Source organism: Cariama cristata, unplaced genomic scaffold (genome assembly GCF_000690535.1).
Source record: "Cariama cristata isolate BGI_N322 unplaced genomic scaffold, ASM69053v1 scaffold5797, whole genome shotgun sequence".
Classification (NCBI taxonomy): domain Eukaryota; kingdom Metazoa; phylum Chordata; class Aves; order Cariamiformes; family Cariamidae; genus Cariama; species Cariama cristata.
The window spans coordinates 24,833-49,569 of record NW_009626971.1 but is presented as its reverse complement, the minus strand read 5'-3'; the positions used below and the strand labels follow the sequence as shown (position 1 = coordinate 49,569).

Here is a 24,737-nt window from a genome sequence, read left to right as displayed (position 1 = left end):
ATAACTTGATAAATTAGAAAGTTGTGATAAAAACCTGACTTGAAATGGTATTAAGATCAACCATGCTGTCTTACTGGTTTTTTTTCCTATGTATCCATTGATTTTTAAGGCACTGAGCATGACTGTTAAATCAATGATATTTTGTCACAAAATTGTAGAGTAAAAGGACTATATTACTGAGGTCAACTACAAATTAGCCTAAAGGGTAAATGCAACGGGAGTGCAAAAGCTAAGGAAAAAAACAGCAGATGTTGTAAAATGTGGCAACAATGTAACAGCTGTTAGAAAATGTATATCTTCATGTTGTCTTGTTCGCCGGCTTGTTCTTGTACACGGTCACATTCACTAACTGTGGTACTGAGGAGCGTTTTATGCAAGAGATTTATTTAGTGAGTGTGCATGTGTTAAAAGTCTTCTGTACGTTCTGTGTGACTGAGACATGGTTCCAAAAGCAAAGTCATAAATAACCTTAAGTAATTGATTAGGATATATTCAAAACCAAGATGATAATCTCCTTAATTTGCCTTGTTATTGAGCCTTGAAAAAAACATGTTTCTGAGTATGTGCTATTATTTTTATACTTTCCATTTCTCATGAGGTCTGGTTAAAAATGTCATTGTCTTTTTATATTGTTCTTAAATGACCATTAGGACCTCGAGGACCACGGATGAAGTTATGAAATTGCTCTTTAGGCATTTATAATCTGACCCTTTAGTTGTACTGACCTATATTGTCCTGAGTGTGCTAAGGTAGTTCATTGACTTCATGCAGAATTGCTAAAATCAGTGGAATTGCTCAAAATAGTTCGTACCAATGGCAGCACGTACTTGAATGTTCAGATTCTGAAGATGCTGTCTGGTTCTTAGAAAAAAGCACTAAATTACCTGTGCAAAATATGGAGCTATTAAAGTGTAGTGGTTTCTCAGGCAAAAGCTGTCTTTTTTCCTCTCCATTAACTGTTAGCAATTTGTCATAAATTTCCATTTTTTACACACATGCATTCCCTTTGCACGAAGGAACATTGTGCAAATGACACACAGTGAAAAGGTAAACTCCTCAGGAAAAAGCTGTGTGGATCAGAACTGAAGTCATAGTTCCTTGTGGAGTTCCATATAGAGGAATAGATCTTCCTATGATGTTCCTGTTTCACAGGATGAGGACAGACAGACATAGCTGTATGTTGATCATATGAAGGCAGAGCAGAGAAAATTTTGGCATGCATGTTTCTCTAGTCCTATGTAACTTACAAGAATCTGCCCTGCTGTTGTTTTTCCAGATGATTCTTGTCTCAAAGTCACAAACATCTTGTTCTTGTTGCAGATATTCTGCTTCTGAAATTCTTCGTGGTTGCTTTCATTTGTACATATCAAACACATCGTCGTATTTCTGTTCTGTGACTGTATGAAAAGATGTCTTTGACTCGGGTTTCCAATACATTCTATTTTGATTACAAATTTAAATCTACTCTTGGCAAGGATTTTTCACAATTTTCCCAAATTTCAAATTTGGACTAAAAAATGCTTAAAACAGTGGTAGGGGTTTTGTTTTGTTGGCTTTGAAAGCATGCCATTTCATTTTTCTGAACAGCTATGCTTGTGACATGAACCCATTTGCTGGCCAGTGGATGATGCCTAAGTGGAAAACGGACAAATGAGAGGAAGCAGACCAGTACAGATTGCTGCCGGACTGAGGCTCTGTGAAATGCCACAGAAATGGACTGGAACGTATTCTCTCTTTTTTTTTAGTTGTGGGAAATGTACACAAGTTCTAACCATGAGATAGAAAGTTCTAGGTCAGAAAATTAAACTCAGTGTGGTCATGCTTTTACAGAAAGTTCTATTAATGTAACTTACATCACTCTGCTAACACAATAGATTTAGCTTTAGAACATTGGGGACCAATACTCCTCAAATTCTGTTAACTCGGATGGCCTGTGCTAGGCATCTCTTTGATAGACACACTTGACATTTGGGAAAATGAGATTCAGATCCAATTCGGAATCCATTTTTTTTCTGGCACTGGTCATTCCCAGCCCTGCCCCAAACTGGTACCTCAGTCTTTCTTTAGTTGCTGAATCTGCACCACTTAATGTTTCTTCATGAATACAGATAAGCAGTTGCCTGTGGAGCTGATGTCAATACGGCTTTGTCATGAATCAGCCGGTAGAGTACTGCTGGGCAGCTGATTCAACTGTACCTTTTCCCTGGGGCCCAAATAGTCTCTGCTGCCATATGCTTGCTCCGTGCTGGCCTGAGGGGTCAATGTTTCAGAGTCTGCTTTTGCAACCTGGATTACAGTTGCTGGCATTATAGGCTTCACGCTACCAAACAAAGCAAGCAGAGCATCAAAGCTGCAAGATTATACCAGCTGTTTTCTGTTTTCACAACAGAAAGTTATAAATCAGAGAATTGCTGCAGTAAACAGTCAGGGCTACTTTATTATTTTTTTATATTTTTATACAATACACCTGAGCATAACCTGAAACTTCCATTGAAATCAGCAAACCTTATGGTACTTCCCCGCTCTGCCCCACTTGGAAATATAGTGTACAGCGATCATCCAATTTTACTGTCTTTGCCTGGGGACCTTGCAGAATGAATGCTGATGAAATAGTCAATTGATTAGAGACAAGCAGGCTTTCAAAAAGCCCTGAACAAAAGAATAGCTATTTCCCACATCTCTCACAAATATCAATTAATATTCTATAGTGAGGGTGATATCTAAAGGGAGAATAAAAAAATAACATGAAGAGAAAACATAATTCTTTAAGCCAAACATAAAATACATTTTACCCTTCTACTGTTGCCTGTGATGTTACAGACTGTATTCTAATCCTAACAAACAGCCACCCAGGGGACTTTATAAAGGAATACCTGCAGGCTTTCTAATGGCACCATCTTAGAAGTTGTAGCAAGAAAGAACTGCCAACCTTAAAACTGAAAAGGCAGTGTCCTTTCTTATTGGATTCACCACCAGCTAAATCCAAGCAGTAGGTAACATCAGCAAGGATAATTGCCAAAGAGTTATCTATATCGCTAGATCTGAATATATTTTTCTGATGTAAAACATTTTTGTTTCCAAAAGATCATGTTAAAAAGGCAGTATCAGAGTTCTAAAAGAATTAGTTTATGCACAAAAAAATTGTAAAATATGCAGCTTATTAGATTTCACAGCCATACTTCCTACAGTCCTCATTATACAGCTGTAAAATGCTGAAGGCTGCCAGCTTGCTCCATTGTCTGTGGGCTGTACAGAAGGCATTTTTCTTCTATGCATAGCAAGCACCTTTCATACTTCTGCAGTTACACATTTGCATACAATATATTTTTCCCATTTCCCTCACATGATAAAAAGTCCTTAAAATGACACATGAACAATCTACAAACATTGTTGTGTTATGTGTGGTAGGATATTCAGTTGTTCAGAGATTTTGACTCATACACATGCTGCATGATATTAACATTTTTTAAAGACTTCATTAACTTTCTAAACTACTCTAAAAATTGCATTAAAGAAATATGTAACATTTGGAAGAAACAGCTCAGATTCCTCTTCTGCTTATGGAGCTAAACCTGACTTAGTATATCCGAAGTATACGAAAAGATTATTTTCCTGGTGGAAACAGGTAACAGTTTCTTGCATTTTCCTGCATGGTACTTTGTAATTTATTGTAGTGGTTATTTCCTACTGTTGACCAAGATGCTCCTGTTGGATTCTTTCAGATCCCTTTATGAAGCCAGATTTTTCAGGTGTTAAAACTTTTGGTTTAGACTATCAATTCTTTGGGGCAGCATCTGACATTTCCTGTAGGTCTGTAGAGTACTGGGTTCTCAAACCTCTTTTTCTGTACGTTTCAGTGACATTACATATGACTACTTATATAAAACAAACTAACAAAACAAACAAGTAATGCTTTGTTACCCTAATCTTTTAGATTAGTTTTGACAAACTGAATATGAAATATATCAGTTGTAGTTTATTTCAGAAGGTGTATGTAATTGTTTATATGATTATGTAAGTGCAGATAGGCATTTTTTATATATATATATGGAAAATAATGTAAACAAAACCAAAAGTCTTGCACAACTTGTACTTGTCCTATATGTTGGTGTGCCAGCTTACCTACTTGAAGTTCCTGGAGGGTTAGTATTATGGACTGGTATGGCCTGTTTTGAGTGCATACACATAAGAGAGTAGTCATATGATTGAAATTTAGGCATTCACATTAGCTGGCTAATTTAATTTGGTTTCCTCTCTGGTCAACCAAGAAAGAAGGATCCTATGAGAGAACAATTCTGTGTTCATCTAGCAGAAAGCTAGTGCACCTAGGTATCTAACTTAACCAGTTGAACCTAAAACCGAGTTGTACGAATAACCCTCTTGTCCTTCTTCCTTGCCTTAATCATCATAAACAAGATCATGACAGCATCACGGCATTTTACTACTTAGAGTCAAATAAATTACAGCTGGGAAAGACAAATTACCCTATTAGTTAATCTTCCTGTCTTTCTAGGGTTTTCCTTTAGAATACATTATCTAGCATCCTGTGCAATAGAGCAAACTCTTCAGTGAGGAGGATTCTGTTATTTTCCTTGGGGAGCTATTCCTCCTCGTACGATTTCTCATTGTAAGGAAGCTTTTGTTGTTGTTTTTCTCTTTGCAGAAGATTAAGTGAAATCTTGTATCTGTCTATTTATATGGTTCTCATCACCCACATATCAGTATTACATCTGTAAAGTACACAAATTTTCTTTCTCATTTATCCCTCTAGGTATGGCTGCATACAGGATTCTACTATAGATATAGCAGAATACATCCTGGCTTTCCTGTCTGTCTAGCATGTCAAGCATAAGTTGCCCGTTTTTCCTTTAGTGGACTGTTCTGGCCCATATCGTTACCCCTTATCACTGCTTAGGACATCATCTTCCACCTCCATTAATTTTTCGTCACTCAAAGTTGTCCACTGGACACTTAAAAAGCAAATACTTTTCTGTTTTTCACATGCTTTCCTCTAAGTGTGAGAAGATTTCCTGAAAAAAACACACAAGACCTCTGTCATCTGTTCTCAAAGAAGTCCCTAAAACTCTTCCATGATGCCTATGTGCTGCAGGCACTGTGGGGTAGGTGTGCTAACCTGACAGCAGGTAGGTCAGGCAGCAGCAGCACTGTGTGCTGACAGCATTGCTTCCCAGGATGATTTACATCCTATTGTCCTCTCTGTGTCTGTCTTCAGTTGTTTGTCTGTATTTTTCTTTCCTGGTACTCAGCTCTCGGAGTCTTTGGGGAGAGGACTTTTTTGTATTGTGACACCTGATCCATGTTTTGGGCTGTTAGAGCTTTGGCAATAAAGAACCTATTAATCATAATAAAAATACATTCAAGTACTGATGTAGAAGGTAGGAGTGAAATAACGTATGATCTGCAAAAGAACCGTAGAATGCTTATACAACGTACCCGCGTATATATGTGTGTATATCTACATAGACATCAGGCTATGCAATTTAAAATACCACTATTTTATGTGTATATTTTGTATATGTTAACAAGTTCTGAAATGCGTTACATAGATTTCTGTTCCATATACATTTTCTTTATTCAGTTAGTAAAGTCCCTAATTGATAGATTTTTGTGTTTAGAAATGGTCTCATACAGAATAACACAGGATGATAAGGCTTAAAACTATGTTTTTGTATTCAAAAAATTGGCAACAATGGAAAACAAATAAGAATAAGTTTCTTCAGCTTTGAGGCAGTAATAATTTACATGTCAAGAAGTTATACTGGTTTTTATGAGATTATTGCAGTTTTATTCAATAAAAAATTGTTACCATGACAACAACTGTCATGCTACCTGTGAGATTATAGCAAAGAGGGACAGTGAAGAAAAGGCTTCATTTTGGAAAGAATGCTTATCTGGCCTGCTGAATACAAACAATGCTTTGCTTTGACCACTACTGACTGCCAGGCTACTATCAGCCAAACTCAAAATCTAAGTAGAGATTTTGAAGCACAGTGATCCTCTTAGAAAAACAAAGCAGTTGGTAAATAACGGTAGGTCTTTTTCATGCAAATATACTCTTAAGGCCCTGTCAGATGGATAATCAGATCTTCAGAATGAAATGGAGATTTCAGCCTGTCAAGATTTGGAAAGAGAAGGAAAGAAAGAGTGAGGGAGACCAAAAAGGGCATCAGGAAAGCAAAAAAAACAGAAGGCCCTGGGAGAATGAGAAAACATGGTCCCATTAGGTTGCATTGTGGTCACACTTTTTATTTTTACCAGCAATTACAATCTTTCAACAAAATGGTTGCTTCATTGAATATGAATTCATGTATATTTCTGGCACTGACTATGCATTACCTCCTTTAGAACATACAAGTTTGGGGTTTTTTTTAAATTTTTTTCCAGTACGCACATTTCACTGCCACACCAAAAAATTTGCTTTCCTACTCCCTGTGGCAGCATATGTATTTTTTGTTCTGACTAATGTGCAGGATCTGTAACCTGACTTGCACATAAAAACACAGTCAAAACAACAGAAGAGCACTAGCTGAGCACACATATCTTATTTTTATGATGACTTTTAATCTTAGTTTGCTAGCAAACACAGGCTTTCTTACCTAGCCATGTAAAAATGCTTTTGTTGTTAATTACATCTCTGATTGCTAGGCTGTTGCAAAGAGAAACTATCAAACCTGACACTAAAAGAGTAAAACAATCGGCAATGGTTAATGGCTAAATCACATTAGAAGTGTTCGTTAATTAAAATCTGTTGAATCTCTTTGCAGTCCCTATTTAATTGCAGGGTCATTAGCATTGCAGAAATGGACCTCAGAAAAAAATGCAGAAAGTTTTTTAACTGAGTGTCTTGAAATTTGCCTCATCTATCAAAAAAATGGTTTAGTTTTACATAAGGCAATATTAAGTACATAAAGAAAAAAGTGATTATGTTGTTGGGCCAGATTATATAAAACTGCTATATTATTGTAATTAGGACAACAGTGACTTGGACTATAATAGTGGCTTTCTTGTAAAAATGGCACCATTTCAAATTTATAGTCTCTAGCTAAATGAGTTTGTTGTAGCATTGACAAAGAAACAAATAGAAGCCAAATGCAGTCAAAATTAAACACAAACAGAAACCTTAACTGTTTATGTGCTGGGTAGAACCTGGAATGTTGTTTTTCAAAGAGCATTTACTTAATAAATGCTCTTTCCTGCATTCTTACTGCTTTTTCAGTGCAAAATTTTTATCTCTAAAACTTTAAGCACATTATGCATGTAAAAAATATTTATGTAGTTTATAACTGCAGTGTCTGTACTGGAGTAAAATCCTACTTAAATATTGATAATCCAAAGCTCTAGACCAAAGCATGGAGAGTTCTGCTGTGTTCAGAAGATTGCCTAAATAACAGCCATGGTGGCTGTGAGTTCCTTTTTTCTGCATTATTTTTCAGCCTCAGGAATCTCTCAGTTTTCCGAATCTTTTGTTCATGCATAGTTGAAAAGGCTTCTGTCACTTGTGGGAGTGGGATAGGTTGCAACTTCTTCTGGACCCTTAGCATCTTGCAGTGGAACCAGAGCAACACTGATGTGGCAACATCATCTGCAGCTGCAGAAGGGACAGAGTTTGCTCCTTTATATGTTTCTTATTGCCAGTGTGAACATGCTAATGTGGTATGTTTCACACCTGCAGAAGATTTGATTCAAGGCATAAAACAAAAAAATTCAAAGTAAAGGTAATAAAATCTAAACTATGTAAAAGCTTACCTAATTTCAATAGTGGAAGTAAATTCTTTAATTTCTGTTTCATGATTGCTTACATCTTTCATAAACAATTTTCATGAATAAGATTGTTGGGAGCAAATTACTGAATTTGACAGACCTTCTCAGAACTGTGTATGATGGTCGGAAATTAAGTGCTGAGTGGCAGAGACTGACAGTGTAAGAAATTGCTTTCTAGGAGCTGGGAGAGTGTTTTATTTTTCCATTCCCTTCATTAGTTTTATTAGGTGAGATTATAGTCACACTTCAAGTGACCTGTAAGGGAAAGAAAAAGAAGGGTATACCATTTCCTCGTCGCTTCTGTATATGTAAACAGTGAATGGGAATACTGACTACTACATATGTATTTTTAATGTATGTATAAATTTCAGATGAACTTGGTTCAATAAGTGGTTAAATTATTTTATATCACAACAAAAAAATCTTGAGAGCTGAGCATCAGGATTGGAAGCAATATTAGACACTGACTGCCTCTTTTTATTAAGGCGTATTCAACTTTAATGTCTAATGAACACTTGGGATAAAGGATGTGTTTATCAAAGAATCAGCATACCCATTTAAGTTTTGAAATCTTGAAATAAATATCTATAAAAGTCTTCAGGAATTCTCAGGTGAAATAAGAAAAGAATAGACATTATATATCAAATCTTTCTAAACAAGCAATGTAATTATTTCTGAAGTCCTTTGAAATGAGAGCCAGCTAAGCAAATCAAACACAATCTCAAAAAAGTCAATAGTTTCACTTCTTTATTTTCCTTCGTGTATAAAGTATATTACGGAAACAAAACAGAACAGCATAGATAAAATACTCTTACAAAAAATTTCACTGTTTTGTGATGAGCCTTATCTTATTGCAGCCCCGTCCCGTTGTATGAAGTTCTGTGCAAACCTTTTCTGTCTTAGAAGACTACAAAACAAAAGTTATGATAGCTGCCACAGAAACCTAGTACCTCACCTGCTATTTCAGTGTGAATCCAGTTGAAGAAAGCACTGACTTCCATATTCATATTTGGTATCACACATGGAACAGCAGCTGTGAACTGCAGGGAATGTCCTGCCGGGATGGTGGGGCTGTAGCCTGATTGCTGCCAGAGGGGAGATGCACCTTGACCAAGAGATTGCTTTCGGTGGGAGCAGCAAAATAGAGAACTTGTAACTGGTGTATGAGCTACAGAAGGTGAGCCAACAAAACTTAAATATGTGAGACAATTATAATAGCTACATCTTTTCATGCTTTGTAACTACTGTGGACAAGCCACAAAGGGTCCTTTTGTTCCTCTGTTCCTGCAACATCCAAACTCAAGCTTCCTTAATACTTCCTTGTCATTGTTCCCCATTTCATTTATTTTCTGTAGCCTATGCCATGGCCTCTGAGTGTGCCCTGTGATTGCTTCCCTGTTACAATTTTTATTCTCCTGTGTGTGACGGAGGTCATTCAGGATATCATCTGTAGGCTGATGCTGCTGTACTTGCTACAAGGCTGGGGAACACATTTGTGACATCTATCCCCTTCATCATTTTCACTCAAAACTACCAGGCATTGTCTGTTAGCGTCTAGGTATACTGCAAAATTGCTAATTGGTCAGACAACAAATTTCCAATGTTAGTTCCTTACAAACTAACCATCAAGTTGAGGAGAAAGTCCATTTCTCATCCTCAGTAGCTGGTTAAAGATTATTATAATTAAAGGTTAGATATAAGATCACCTTTCAACATCAAAATCAGGCTTCAAAACATAAACAGTTTACATGTTTATAAGAACAGGTTCAGCAAGCATCTGTCAAGGATAGACGCAACATAATATTCGTCAGCATCGCGTTCCTCTTCCACGTGGTGCGCGTCAGCTGCAGGCCATGCCGCTGCTTCTGGACCCTGCGGAGCAACAGGAGGGATGCTGGTGGGGCACTTCCCTGTCAGATGGGGCCGTGGTAGAGCTTCCATCATAGCCTGCTGATCTGCTTCCCTTCGTTGATGTACTCCCCCTGTAAGAATGGATAAATTTACGCCAGTAGCCAAAATATATGACCAGCACAAGCCATAGGCGTTTTTTTTTTTTCTCTAGCGAGATGTATTTCTGCAACCCACATTCCCTTCCCTGGGAATTATCACATTATTTCCATGCAGCAAGCATGCCGCAACTTCAGGTACTGCAGAACTTCCGCTCTGTAAGGGAGGTGTTATCCACCCCTCTAGACACTCCCAAATCCTGCTAGCCCCATATCTTGCCCTGATGTTTGAAGTGCCCAGGTGGGAAAGTACGAAGTGGAAGCTATTGGGTGATATGCATATTACCTCTGAACATGCAAACATTCCTCTAAATATTTTGCATGTGCTGTAATGCACAAAACTGTAAAAGCTATAGCAGCAACGGGCCATACAGAGAAAGATGGAAAGAGAGCACAATGCAAGAACATGCCAAAGGGATCTCCTCCCTGTTTAGTTTACTGTTCCTCTCCTGGCGTGGCATGTAACTTGGATTCACCATCATACAAAGTATGAGAAGGAAGAGGAGTTTATTTTTATTGGCATATCCAGAAAGGGAGGTATTTTGGTGGGTGCTGTAATTCTTTTCCTTTCTGAACATAAGAAACAAAATTCAGCTCTCAACCTCTCTCCTGTTCTTGCTTTCTCTCGTTCTGTAGATATTGTCTTTGTTGTTAGCCTAATTAACGTTATCATTGTATTTTTAAGTCATCCAAAGAAAAAACTCTCTGCAGCAGGCTTAATGTAGTTGACTGAATTTCATTTGATTTTGCTTCTTGCAGAAATGGCAAGTACTATATTGCCTAAGAAATAAAAAGGGCAATTTCCTTGATTTTTTTATTCTATTTTTTTTGGTCAGAGTATGGAATTTCTAACTCTGGCTAGACAATGGCCCTCTCAGTGGCAGAGACTCATTTCAGAGACAATAGATGTTGTCCTAACTCTGTCACTGTGGCCACATCAAACCATTATTATGGCTGCAAGCCAAGAGAAGAAAAAAGTAATCATTTTTATTGTTGCTTTTCTATGTGGTCTCTGTAACTTGGCAAGGTTCTTTCAAATGTGATTTTGCAGATCTTAAATGCAACATATTGTATTGTATTATTAACCTTGTATTTTATATCCCTTTGATATGATTCCTTTGCAAATGCTTGAAGTCTACAGAGATCTATCAGGTACCTTTAAATGCATTCTACAAAGAAACCTTAAATAATACAGCTACTGAAAAGGTTTTTCTTCCAACCAGAAATTCAGTCTGCCGGCATATATCATCTTGAAGGAAAATGTTTTGTTTGTGTTCCACAAGTAATGTTTTAAGTTGTTACTGATATTTTTTTGTATTTTATTATTGTCATACAACTTACAAGGAAATTAATTTTTGTTTCAAATTATTTTTGAATAAGTTACACAAATTTCTAGTAAGCATGTAAACATTAATTGTTTATATTCTTTTTATTTAGGCACCTTTGTTACTAAAGTAACAGCTACAGATGCAGATGATCCAGTTTATGGAAATAGTGCCAAGCTGGTTTATAGCATTCTGGAAGGACAGCCTTACTTTTCTATTGAGCCACATACAGGTAGGTGACTCTGAATATGAATCCCTGGGTTGTATTTACACAAGTGACTGTGCCTCTTACATATTTCATGTAATAAACTTAAATAGGGGAGCGTAAGTAGATGTCTGTCAGTATTACTGAGTTGTAACATGTGTCTCACTTGTATTCCATAAGAGTGATCATGTGAAAAGACAAAGAAAAATCTGTATTAATGATAACGTAAGTAACGGTGATACTAATAGTACAGAAGGCACTGAAGCAAAGCCAAAGGTAGTGGAAGTGCCATGTGACTTATAACTGATTAGGGATTGAAAGACTTGGCCTGAGGAATTTAATGAGCATAATGCAATTTTCAATATGAGACTATAACATTTCCAGTTAAAGAAAGTACAGTTTAGCTTGGAAATTTTTCTGAATATATTGTGTGTTTTCATTAAAAATTATTTTTGTTTCTTGATTGGGTGGACTGTGGGGAAAGAAAGAACATGATACTGAGTGTTGGTGTGAAGTTTTATTAGCATGCATTTAGGATAACTTTACTTCTCTGTGGTTTTAAAGTCTTGAAAGTCATCTGAAAGAAGTGCCAATAAATCTATTCCCTCTTCTTTTTCTGTACATATGTCATACTTACAGCAAATCCTTTTAGTTAAGGCTGAGAAATATTTTTTAAAGTGATTTTATATTATTTCTTATGTTCTTTCACCTGTTACTAGAAGCTGTTTTTAGTCACTGTAAGTCAAGCAGCTGTGATCTCCTAAGGAGAAGAAAACTGTAACTCATTTTAAAACATACAAAAAACCACCTGAATTTATAAGACCATGAAGGACTAAAGCAGGAGTGAAAATTCTGCTCCTCATACAGATTAACAAAATTATGAAATAAACGCTAGGAGAAATTATTAAAGGATGCTCTTGATAGATCAAGTGTGCTAAGTTTTCTCACCAACATTAAACAGAGTACTCTTAGACTGTTTAAAGTCCAGAAGTTCTTTAAGTCTTTCTGGTGAGATTGCATGGGAAAAAATTATTTCCCTTTCCTAGAAATGCCCTAAATTGCAGGGACTTTAGGTAAATAGTGTAGATCAATAAATATTAATAGATTAATGAATTAATCCATTAAAATATTTTCTTCTGGTTGAAGGACAGCTATCCTAAATGTGAAAATAGTCTCTGGAATGTGATTCAGTATTTTATTTTATGCTGTATGTAAAATAGAGTTTTACGAAGAATAACTCTAGCACAACATGGTGGAAAAACAACAGCTTGTTTCAAAAATAAATATGTCAAGAGAGTGATATTAGTGAAGCCTCTTAGTTCATGCTGGCTGATTTGTCACAAGTCATGTGGAAATATAACTCTGAACAGACCCCTGACCATCAAGTATCAAAATATATGATTTGATCTTCTGTAATAATACAAATTATTGCATGCAGTAATGACTTGAGTTAGCTGTCTTAATTAAAGGGGGATTAGCTGTAGGATTTTTCTCAGTTTCTACTAGGGAAAGTTAGTGCTTTAGCATGGGAACAGATCAGCTTTCACAGAGGAGCTGAGAAGTGTATTCTCCACCTACACAGAAGATTTTTTCACTTTTCACACAAAAATAGGAGAAATTATTAAAGGATGCTCTGATAGAGGAGCAATATTTCTATCCTCTGATAGAAATATTCCAAATATAAAAAATTGTTTAATTTTACTCAGGTTTATTATTTGTGTTGCATTAAAACCTTAAGTTTAATCCAGTGAAGTAACTATTCATCACTTAGGAAAGTGATTTCCATTATGATGAAAGCCAGAGGAAGCTCCAAAGCTTTTTGGTGAACCTGAAAATCATTATTTTTCTCCTGTTTCACTGGCATTAAATTCCCCTTCCTACCTTCATTTCTAGTGACAAATATTCCTTTGAGGAGCAGTTCAGTTACCATGAAAATGACATGTTAGTTTCTAAAGGGAATTTAATCATGAAGAATTCAACTGTGGCTTTGCCACAGTCCCTGCATAAGTGGCTTCATATTATGGAGCTGGTTCTTAACGAATAAGTGGTTTCAGATTCCCTGTTTTTCTGGATCTATGGAGGACGTCAATTATGTTCTTCTCTAAGCTGTTACAACTGAATGAGTTTATGTACTGAGGCCATCCTCTGTTTCCTTGCCATCTTTATGTAGTGGCCTTTATCTGTAGTGTAACTACCATGCTACTCATACAGCTACCCACCAAATATTTTGTTAAAGCCGGAGAGTATGCAGTTGCCTCTATGATATTAGATGGACCTATCCATTACACGTAATGTTTTAAAATTTGCAGAATTCTTGTGGTTTTGCAGTTCTTGTGTTTGAGACGTGTCTTTATTGACTTACAGAAATCTTAGTCATGGTAAATTTTAAATTTGTTTAGGATAGGTAAACAATAAATATACATAAAAGTCTAGTCATTAAGCAAACCAGATGCAGGTAATCATGTAGAAACTGCAACTGTATATTATACAGAGTGAAAAGGATTGCTCTAATAACCAGCAGCCTTATGGTTGTGGTTCTTCTGAACAGAAGTGTTGATTTCAGAACATGTTAAGGAGCTACGTAGCAGATTTTCTTGTGATGCCAGAATTTTGGAGCAAGGGTATGATAATGTGTATTACATACCAGAGAGAGTTTTATGGGTTGTTACATGTAGTCTCAAAACGCCAATAGTATTATGCTAAGATAGCTACAATTTTGCAATAGCTTGTGGCTCTGTATATTTCACCTTTTAGAGGTAGTGGTGCATAAAACACTAGTTTGGCAGCTATGTAATTTGGACAGTAGTGCTGTTACCATGAACAGATAGAGTGGAAGGTGCATTTTAACAAAAAGAAAATGCCTGAATCAAATAGAAAATATGTAAATGTTTGATTGTTTCTTTAAATTTATCCAACTTTGGCAATGTGAACCATCACAACTCAGTAACTAGGCTAGGAAGACACATCATGTTATACATTCGTATGTAGTACTCGGGAACCTCAGAGAAAGTTTTCATGTGGGAAGATGTTTGGATGCTATTGTGACAGCGTATAAATTAAAGTAGAACAGCCAGGTATAGTAGTGTCGTATCCAAAACAAATCAAACCTGAAGTTGATCCTCCAGGCGTGATAGACATTTTAGGGTTTGGGGTTTGGATTGGGATTTTTGGGGGATGGGGGGTAGATGTGGGTGTGTGTATAGCTACATTTTCTCTGTGGTTACATTTGATTAGTGCCCCTGCTAAGCTGAAAGCCTTTCCAATTCATTTGAAAGAGAATTGGTTTTGAACACAGATATTGTGTCTAGAATTGTGTCTTTCCCAAAATGGAATAACTGTTTTAAGAAATGGACTATGTTAAAGTGATCCACTTCAGAATGTAATTATTTTCTGTCATTCAATGGAAATGTATCAAATGTTATCAAAAGTATAGCTACTTAAAGCTGACGTACTTACTATTTTTCTAGATGACTGGCCTTTTATTAGCTTTGTTTATTAGAAATTAAGACTGGATTTAGATCTGTGCAGCTACCAGCACCAGGGCAGCCATAGATAGGCTGTACTGCCTATGATTTTTTTTTCATTTCCTGGCTCAGACTAAAGATTGTCTGACCTTACTGCTTTGTTTTAATGTTATGCCAGGAATAATCCCAATTGTGACTCCTGATTCCTCTCCTTTCTCTAGTACTCTGAACACAAAGAGGGAGCAAAGGTGTAGGATATGCCTCAAGCCTATGGTAGAAGGGGTTGCTACACCTGAGGTTAAATGTGAGGAAAGCAGTTACTTACTCTTCTGCTTTTTTGTTCCTACTCATTTGATGTTAACTAGCGGTAATCCTTATCTGAATCACACTCTTCGTTGAAACTCTGTCATTACTCTCAACCTCCTTGCTGAAACAATTCTATAATGCTGGGTGCACAGAAATAAGTGCTGGTAAGTGACCCATAAAACAATAGTTTTCCATTACCTAAGATGAAAATTGCATATACTTCTGCAGTTCTAGTTTGCAAGTTCTTCTATATGAGTTATAGACATGTGAAAGAAGGTAATTCAGAAGTTATTTTTCATTCAGTGCTCTGAATATGGCTTAGGGTAAATGCTTTTTTGATGGCTTGTTCTGAATATTTTTTGCTTTTCATAGGTGAATTTTAATATTACCACTGGTTTGTTGGATAGAGAGTAAATATAAACAATACATTACAAAGATACAGAATCAGATTTTGTGTGAGAGGCTAAACTTACAATGTGATGTCATCAGATTAGTAACGAAACTCATGGTGGACTATAATATATTCCATAAGTCATTATTACATCTAACTGACTGATATCAGGTTTCCTGACTAGCATGTATTATTTATAAAGTCATGCAAGTTGTATGTATTCTCTCATAATCTAAATAATGACAATCAAAATGCTGGGGAAGGGGGTTCCTTGAGACTGCTAGAAGTAGCTAAAGTACACTCCTCACTTTTAAGCATTTTCAGGGATATTAAATCATGACTGTCAACTTTAAAATAAGATTATCATAATGGAATGTAATATGAAGTGACAATGTGTTCTATGATATAGGAATGGCAGAGAAAATACTTTTTTAGCTGTGTCTGACTTGTTTACATTTCACATGAACTTAAATAATGTCACTCCTACGCATACCTGAAATATAGTGACATGAACAAGGCAAATTACACCAAATGCCCTACTGCACTCAAAACCACATTGTATTATTCAAGCATAAACCCTTACAATATATGAAAAAGAATAGAATTTAAACACTGCCATCTTGGATATGGTCATTTGGTACAAAGCCAAAGTTCAAGTTAGTAAAGCTGAGATAAAAAGAAGAGTCAGGAGACCTAGAAGACTAAAGACTCTTCTAATAGAATGTGGATATTTCTTTGGAGACTGAATAATTGATTTTTTTTTTTCTATACCTAGCTTTAACTTTCAGGTGAAAGAGCACATGCTTTAATCAACAGAGCTTTTAATGATTTAGTATATGGCCCTCTCTGGACCACAGTGTTGAACTCTGTGGTTCTGAATCAGAACATAAATGAGTAGGCCTAGGAGGAATGAAAACGGTATTCAGCAGAAGTCAGGTTTAAATCTTTTATTTTAATTTGCAGTCTTTATTATCATCTGCCATCTAGACCTTGAAATACAGTCCAGCAGAATAAAAACAAGTAAGATAGCGAGAGGATAAATGACAGCGACTTTAGAGGTACAGACATTTTTGTGATGTTACAGACTATTTCTTCTTTCTGGTTGTTAATGTCCAGTTTATTAGCAATGGTATGTATCAATGATAGCACAAGCTGCCCTCAGAATATTGCACGTAGTACTGATGAGACCTATCATCATAAAAAAGACTACTGAAATACTGAAGAAAGTTCAAAGCAAGGTAGCTGAGGTGAGAATAATATTACTTATAATGAAAGATTGATTGAACTTGATTTGTATAAGCTGGATAAGAAGTAATTAAAGAAGGATACAAAATCACTGCACAAATATTTGAAAGGTGTTAATAAAAGAGAGACATGGGGACTGTTTCTGTAATTACTCCTGATAAAAGACAAGGTAGCATTTTCAAACTAGAGAGAGACGGGAAAAGAGTTTTGATACAGGAAGTAATCTGCAGCTGTAAGGGGGAAGTAATGAGCTGCTAGGAAAAGAACTAACTCGTGTTCAACAGAGCCTTTCTAAATAGTTCAGTTTCTAAATAGTTTAGATTTAAATTCTCATTTAGAACTTGCTTTTAGAGCATGGATTGAACTGCTGCTTTCTAGCTGATTTTATTAACTAGTGCTGCAGTGATAGCTTTGCCAATTACCGCAGTTTTAAAGTTAACTTTTAACTGAAATAATTTTAAGAGGCATGAACTGGGATGAGTAGATGTTGTTCTGTCTTATCAGGTGAGGTGTAGGAACTCCTTTCCTAGAGGAGAAGGCAGGTGTGTGCAGCAGCATATAGAAGGTAGGTCCACACAGCCTGAATAGCAGCATTCCCAAGGTAGCAGAATCGGTTCCAGCACATGCAAGGATTTCTGGAGTTTATACCTGGTCACTTCCGTTACAATATCTTCAGCTCTGTCTTGACAGCATTTAATGCACTTAGGCACAATGCTCAAAATAGAGTATATTTTCAAACTAGTATAAGCCTTTTCTCATCAATGTGTACTAAGTATACTCTGCAACCTTAGGAGTTGCGTTAAGGTGTTTGTACAGAGATTCTTTGGTGATTCCAAGAGTTGTCTTGGTGACAGCCCATTAAGAGAGAGAGTTGTACTGACAAACCGCTACTGCAGCAGACCTGAGGGTCAGTCCCACAGTTCTTGCTTTTTACTTAGAACTATAAAGTGCAACTATTATGGATAAGGTATGTAAGATTGGGTCCTTCAGTAGCAGCAAGAGCTGTCTTTTCTGATTAATAAAAGAAGTATAAAATCACTGCAGAGACCTTTGAAACCAGTTATGACAGTCTGTAGTTGGTGAAGATGAGGGGCTTAAGATCAAGACAGATTGGCATTTGAAAAAAAGTGATTTCTTCTTCTAGAGTTTATCTAGTAATAGTAGTAACGAAAAAGCTGATACCACACATATTTCTTGCATCTCGGAGCAATACCTCTATCATTTTAGAAAGCTAGTGAGATAGTTAGGACTTAACCGTTTTCCTCATGCTGAGTATGAAAACAGGAGCTACGTGTCTAAATAATGTTGCACTTCAAGAGACTGAATTAGAGAGAGGAATTTGAACTACACAGCTAGAGTTGGAAAACATCTGAAAAAAAATTCCAAACCTACTTTCTGTAAAGTGTCTGGTATAATTATAGGTATTAGAGGATCATTACAAATAAAATCAAGGTCATAAATGCAATGCAGAATGTTTATTTACTGCATTCATTCTCAGTTGGTGAGAGGGTGATCCTTTCACTATGCCAGTGAAACTTGGTCCCAGTGAAAAAGGAATAGCTGGTAAGGAGAGATGAAAGCTTTTTACCTGTACTAAAAAACCCAGATACAAGTTAATCTGAAATAAAAAGGCAGTATCATAATAGGTGTTATCCAGTCATATCCTATATGATATTCTTCAAGCAGAATACATATAGTGAAAGGTAGGTAGTGTTAATTTACACACAATGGCAAACTTGCAAGATCTACTTCAGAATGAAAGCAAGATCAGAAAACACAAAAATGGAAATAATATGGACGGAAAAAGAAAATACAATGGATTGTAGGTTACACAAGAAACAAGTGAATTAATAAAACGATTTTCAACCTTCATCTCACAGTTTAACAGAAAGGCAGGTATTGCCATCTTCTCCGTACAATTTTAAGTAATGAATATGATAATAAAATATGTACTCTGTTAGCTTCTGTCTTAAAAATACAAAAACGGCACAGAATCACTCCACATAAAATGGTATAACTAGTATCCAATTCCTCACCTAGTGATTATTTTTACTGTGGCTAATGTCTTTGATTTGAAATATGTTTACGTCTGAATGTATTTCAGACAACTCCTGTAGTTGATATTTTTTCTAGAAAGTTAGCCAACTTTGCTAGAGACTGCAGATATTTTTCTTGTCTTGCTAAAATAAAAATACTAAGGCATTAGAACTAAATAAGAAATGAGAATATTTTATGATAGTTTTTATTAAAAAGATTATGATTTTTATCAAGGGTAAATTGAATTAAAAATAGTGTATCGGTATTACTGTCTCACATCATCAAAGTACTAGAATTTTTGTAATTTTCAAGAAAGTTAGCTGTGATATGTTCATTTTTTAGGAATTCTGCCACAGGTGTTCCACAGATCTCCAGGTGAACCTTTTTTATGGACTGTTAAAACATCGCTGAAGTCAGCATGCTTCATAGGAATACAAAGAATGCATCTTACGGCTCTTTGAGAAATTACAAGATTGATTTTTCAGGAGTTTGGGTCCTAAATGTCTGTTATATTTAATGAGAATCTCCACCACGATTTTAACACAGAAGGAAGATCAAAGCAATTACTTTGCTCTTCCAAAATGAAGAAGGGAAAGTTCCCAAGTATGCAAGTTGAAAAAGCAGGAAGTCTTCATCAAAATATGTGAGATGAATGAGATGCTTGAGAAAGGCTTTTCAGGGCCAGATTCCAATTTTGTGTAGTGCTTGCTTGGTTTTGTTCCATGTTCTCTATTATTATTATGTGTAGTTTTATAGTATTACCATATATAGATCCTTAAAAAGACGGAGAGGAAAGTGAAAAGTGAAAAACAGATCCTTATTTCTATTGTTCCTTTTGCTTCTCTTCTTTCTCTTCATCAGCTATAGCCCCTGACACATTGCTTCTTTTCCCCTGATCTTTTTCAGTATGAGACAGTGTATATTCTTCCAAATAGGTTTTTGAAAGTAGTCCACAGGGGTGCAGTTTAACCGATTCAAGTTGTGAGGCAGATTGTGCAAATTGCTCAGTATGTGCATTTAGGACCACTGTAAAAGTAAATCTGATTCTGCAGCTGTTTTATTTGCTATTGAGCAGTGTGACACCAATAGCTGTTTAGGAAAAGCAACTCAGCCAAAAAAAAAAAGAAAAAAGTACTTCCACACCTATTGGGGGTGTTTTCATTCTTCGAAGAAATAGATTACTTCCTGCTTTCTTTATCTTCCAACCCACTTCCTGATGTTTCCAGCTTTAGTCAGAGGTTCTGTAGCCAAATTACAATGCAGGTATCTGTTCAGTGGTTGTACTACATGTCCATTGAATATTTCCACAGGACTGAGGTTTGTGAAGTATTTTAGAGTACATAGAGATAAAGCCTTATCTTAGACAATGTGGAGGGAAGGGACTTCAAGTGAGAATGCAGTTGAGTGCCCTTGTCCCAAAAAAAGGATCAGGTTTATCCCTTCTCATTCTCAACAGACTTTTTTCTCTGATAGATTCTTAAAAACTTTCAGTAATGGAAATAGGACAAATTCAACAGGCAGCCTTCTGTCTGTACTTCTTTTTTAGAAAGTGTTCCCTTAACATTTAACTGAAATCTGTCTTGCTGCAATTTAAACTCATTTTGTGGTTTATATTTTAGGCCTGTCATTTCTTCTGTTATCCCTAGTGGAAAAAAAGAGTAGTTCCCAGGAATTTTTACATATTTGGCTGTCAAGTTTTTCCTCATGCTTCCCTAACTGTATGAGCTAGTTCTTTTCAAAACTGGACACACCATTCCAACTGCAGCTTTACCAGTATGAGTGAACTGGAATTCCACAGTTCATAATAATGTGGATTATTCCACAGTTCTTCCATGTCACATACTAACTATATACCAGGAAATGTTTGAGCATATTTATCAGCAAAGTGCTGTTGACTCACATTCAGCTCATTTTGACTCTACATTCTTTTCTGTCTTGTGAGTCATCTGCTCTATTGTAATTGTGAAGTTAATTGTTTCACCCACATAAAATACTTTTTACTTGCCAAATTGAGTTGCATCCTGCTTTTATAGAATATCCCATTTGTCTAAATTGTTTTGAACTCTAATCCTGTTCTTCCAATGTTTGCAACGGCTCCCAACTTTGTGGCGTCTGAAAGGCTTGATAAGTTCTTCCTGTCTTCCATCATTCAGGAAATACTGAATGACACTAGAAGCAGAGCAAACCCTATGAACCACTTCATCCATCTGTCCACTTTGACAGTAAGCCGTCGATAACTGTTCTGAATACAATCTTCCAACAAGTGTCTACCTGCCTTACGTTAGTTTACAGTAGTTCTCATCCCTCTCTTTTAAAGCACTCTCCTGTTTGGCACATATCATTTTCATCTATCATGGCATGCTGAAAGTGATTATGTTTTTATTCTCAATTTGTTTCTGGGTTGAGTTGAAGTAGATCAGGTTGAATGCTCAGTGAGTTAATGTTCAGTGTGCTGTATGCGTGTTAGTATTTGGTGAGCCTGGATTTTCTAAAAATAGGTTAAAAGTTTCAGTACTTCCTGTGAGCCTGGCCTGAGAACTGGTGAATAAAGCAAAAGAACAAATAAATATCCTTGAAATTCTCTATGCATAACTCTCTTAGTCTGTCTTTGTCTCAATCACATTACTTAGGTGAGGATAGAGCATTTTTGTGTTTATTAATTTGCCTCATGAGAGATACTGGCACTTCTCTTTTGCTGATCTCCATTCTATACATGCTGAATATGGAAATACTGGTGGTAACAATCAGCCCGTGTAACTTGGATTTATTTGACATTTAAAAACCTTCAGCTCCTCTAATAATAATTAAGAGTAAACTTCTTTTTAGCTTTTTAATGTGTTTGAAATTGAAACTTTGTCTTTGACTCTTAGCTTCTGGCAAATGGTTTATGGGCTGAGACAGCAGATAGAAATATGTATAAAAATATTGAAATAACCAGTTATGTTAGTATCTTTATACAAAAAAAAAAAGTCTTAAAAGTCAGAAACTGTCATTCTGATTTAGATACCTTTTAAGGTATTTAATCTTCCTGATATCTTTCAAACCATAGGCAAGAGCTAGACTGGTCCATACATTAAGAGACAAATTAAATACCTGTCTAGGAAAAGTCATGACTTTATTGAAATAATTAACTTGTCTCGGCAAAAACTACAGAATACGAAATGTGGCATCTTATACAAGTCATCTGTAGGTTAGACTTAACTATGTAAGTTAGGTTTTTAAAAAACCAAACAAACAAGGGAAGCTCTACCTAAAAAAATAATAATGGAGAAAAAGTTATAGTAGGCTTAATACAAAACCCATTGAAATAAGATTTCACTGATCTTTGGATCATCTCTATTAGTGAAAAAAAAATCAATGTAAACCAAATTCTGATACCCTAAGTTTGTGTTACCATCGTTTTTATGAGTCATCTCATTTATAACAACAGAATTACTCGCAGAATGCATCATTATTATTCCTAAATAGTAAATCAATCAGTGCAAACCAGTCACAACTGTCAAATGCTTTTAGAAATAAATATCATTTACTCTCCTTACCCAGGCTGCTATGGAGGAAATGGCCCTACTCTTTTACTGAATGTATTTTGCACCTATCACATCTGATAAATGTTTATTGTTATTGTCTGGGTTTTACTATTCCCCTGTTTTTATTCAAAAAAATTTAACAGAAGCATATTCTTCAATGGTTTGCAGAATAACTTATGTCCCCTCCTATAGACGGTATAGAGCAGTTAAATTACACAAATGTTGTACTTCAAGGCTGCTTCATTGGTTTTAGAAGCACTGGGTTACATTGTATTGGCCAGAGTCCTGAGCACAGCCTCCTTCAAGGAGTTTGGTTGGTTAAGTTTGGAAGTGTAGCTGGCCGCATCCAAGGTCAGCTCCTTTACTGACACGAGCTGTTGTGAAGAAAGCTTCGTGCAGGGGCTGCCCTTCTTTTTCCTTGGGAGCTGCTTCTACCTGGGGCTCTATTGCTGCCCCCAGCTGTGCTACATCTGTGCCCGGTCCCATATTTTATCGATTCTGACCGAGATCCAGACCCTCTGGCTGGGTTTCCTGGCCTGGTCTCAGACCTGCCTTGTTGCTGCGGACTCGCTGGGTGATCACCAGACTGTGGCTCAGCCTGGCCACTGTCTGTGGATCGGAGTGGGACCTTGCCTTGCCACTCTGCAGCCTGGCTCCTTGTGGGCGAGGTCCCTGCTCCTGCCTGCCTTGTTTCCACGCTCGGCTCCCAGCTCACCTTTACCTGCAGTGCAGTTGGCCTCGCTGCTCCTAACCCCACTTACCCCATGTTGGAATGAAAGATCAATTGCACCTCGGGTTCCTTGGGAACAAGAGATCAGTCTGCCTTGGCAGTTGCAGACATAAGATAGATGTTTCATTTTCATCCAGAATTATGTTTACAAAATATGTAAGACAACAACCCAAAATGTTTTATGGAAATCATTTACAAAAGTGTAGGTTACAAGACTGCTATTATTTAATGTTTGGTGGTTGATGTAGCAAGCGTATTGCTTTACTCTAAGTACCTTACACCCCCTCGCTCTTAGCTTGATCCTGTACTCAGCCTGAAGGTCTGATCAGATTCTTAGTATTACAATATTAAAGCTAAATGGATTCTAAAATTTACTAAAATGCATCTCTATTAATGATAAAGACCGGGGATATTTCTTCATTCACCATAAATACATTAATAGATAATCTCTGTATTTCAGCCAGAGTGTCATTCCTAAGAAGCTTATTTGATAGAAACTATCCCATACGAAAGAAAAAGAGCTATTTGAAGTCTTCACAGCTATGCTAGTCCCAATAGAGAGAGCAAAACTAACAGATTCACAATAAGGATTGATTGACATTTAAAAACTCTTGACAACACTTAAAAAGGAACAGATTAAAAAAAAATACAGTGCGAGAGCTAATGAAATGTATGATCAGGCCCAGTAACAGGTATGTGTGATCCAGGGTGTGAACTTGGCCACTTTATTCAACATGCAAATCTTAACAAATATGCAGTACAATATAGAATTCTTGCCTTCTTTTTTTAATGAATTCCAAAGACTTGGCAAGTTACTGTCAATGTCTGCTCATAGACGGTGTCCTTCAGCTCTGTTAGTACAGGCCCATGAAAAGAGATGCTCTTCTTTATGCCTTGTAAGAACCCTCAAGCACCATGGTTTAAAGGAACTACTGCAATGGTGGATTCAGTTCCCCTCAGTGCTCTTACACTTCACTTAACGCTAAGATAATTCAATAACTTGAACTTTGTGCTCTTTCTTCACAGACAAATGATTTTTTTAAAAAATAGAACTCAAAAACAGATTTAAAAGAAAAAAATGCCATATTTCATTTTAACATTTTCCCTAGGTTTAGTGGGACTTCTTTAGTTGATTATTGTCTTTTTATTATGGTGGACATTACTAGACTGTGATGAACACCATTTAAATTTACATTTAGTATTGCACTTCCCATACTGAATGTTGTGAATATAATAGCACGTTACAGGTGGAGAAGTTTTCGAAAGAAAAAAGGATGTTATTATTTCTTCTGTTAGCTGTCCATGAAATCTATAGGAGTTTGCAGAGGATCTGGCTCCGTATTTAATTGGACTTCCCTTGCAGATATCTTCCTTCTAGCCCACTGACATTTTATATTTTGATATACTACAGATCATTTTAGTTCTCTGCCTTTAAAAACTTCTAACCCAATAAAGTAGCAGCTTACTGAGATCATTGTCCAACAAGTGACCCTCCTAGAGTAGGGACAATGGAGTGACTGTAGGAGTTTGCAGTGCTGATGACTATGCTAAAAGACATACTGTAAGACATGCTGTCATTCTCCAGTAGAAGTTTAGGGACTCCATTTAGGACTTAAAGGAACAACTGTAGCCTGCCTTATATACAAGAGCAGGTTAAATAATGGTTTTGGTTTTAAAATGTCTGAAACAATCTGACAGATATGGTATACAGTGTTTGCA

At 36.4% G+C, this 24,737-nt stretch overlaps 1 protein-coding gene across 1 annotated transcript in view; it reads left to right on the top strand.

Moving 5' to 3' along the window:
• LOC104164807 (cadherin-8-like) overlaps positions 1-24,737 on the top strand; it is a gene marked incomplete at both ends in the record, with an annotated part of 45,786 nt that overhangs the window by 6,379 nt on the left and 14,670 nt on the right. The window contains one exon of the mRNA XM_009704254.1: positions 11,226-11,345. Within this exon, the coding sequence (XP_009702556.1) occupies positions 11,226-11,345 (120 nt within the window). The remainder of the gene's footprint in view (positions 1-11,225; positions 11,346-24,737) is intronic.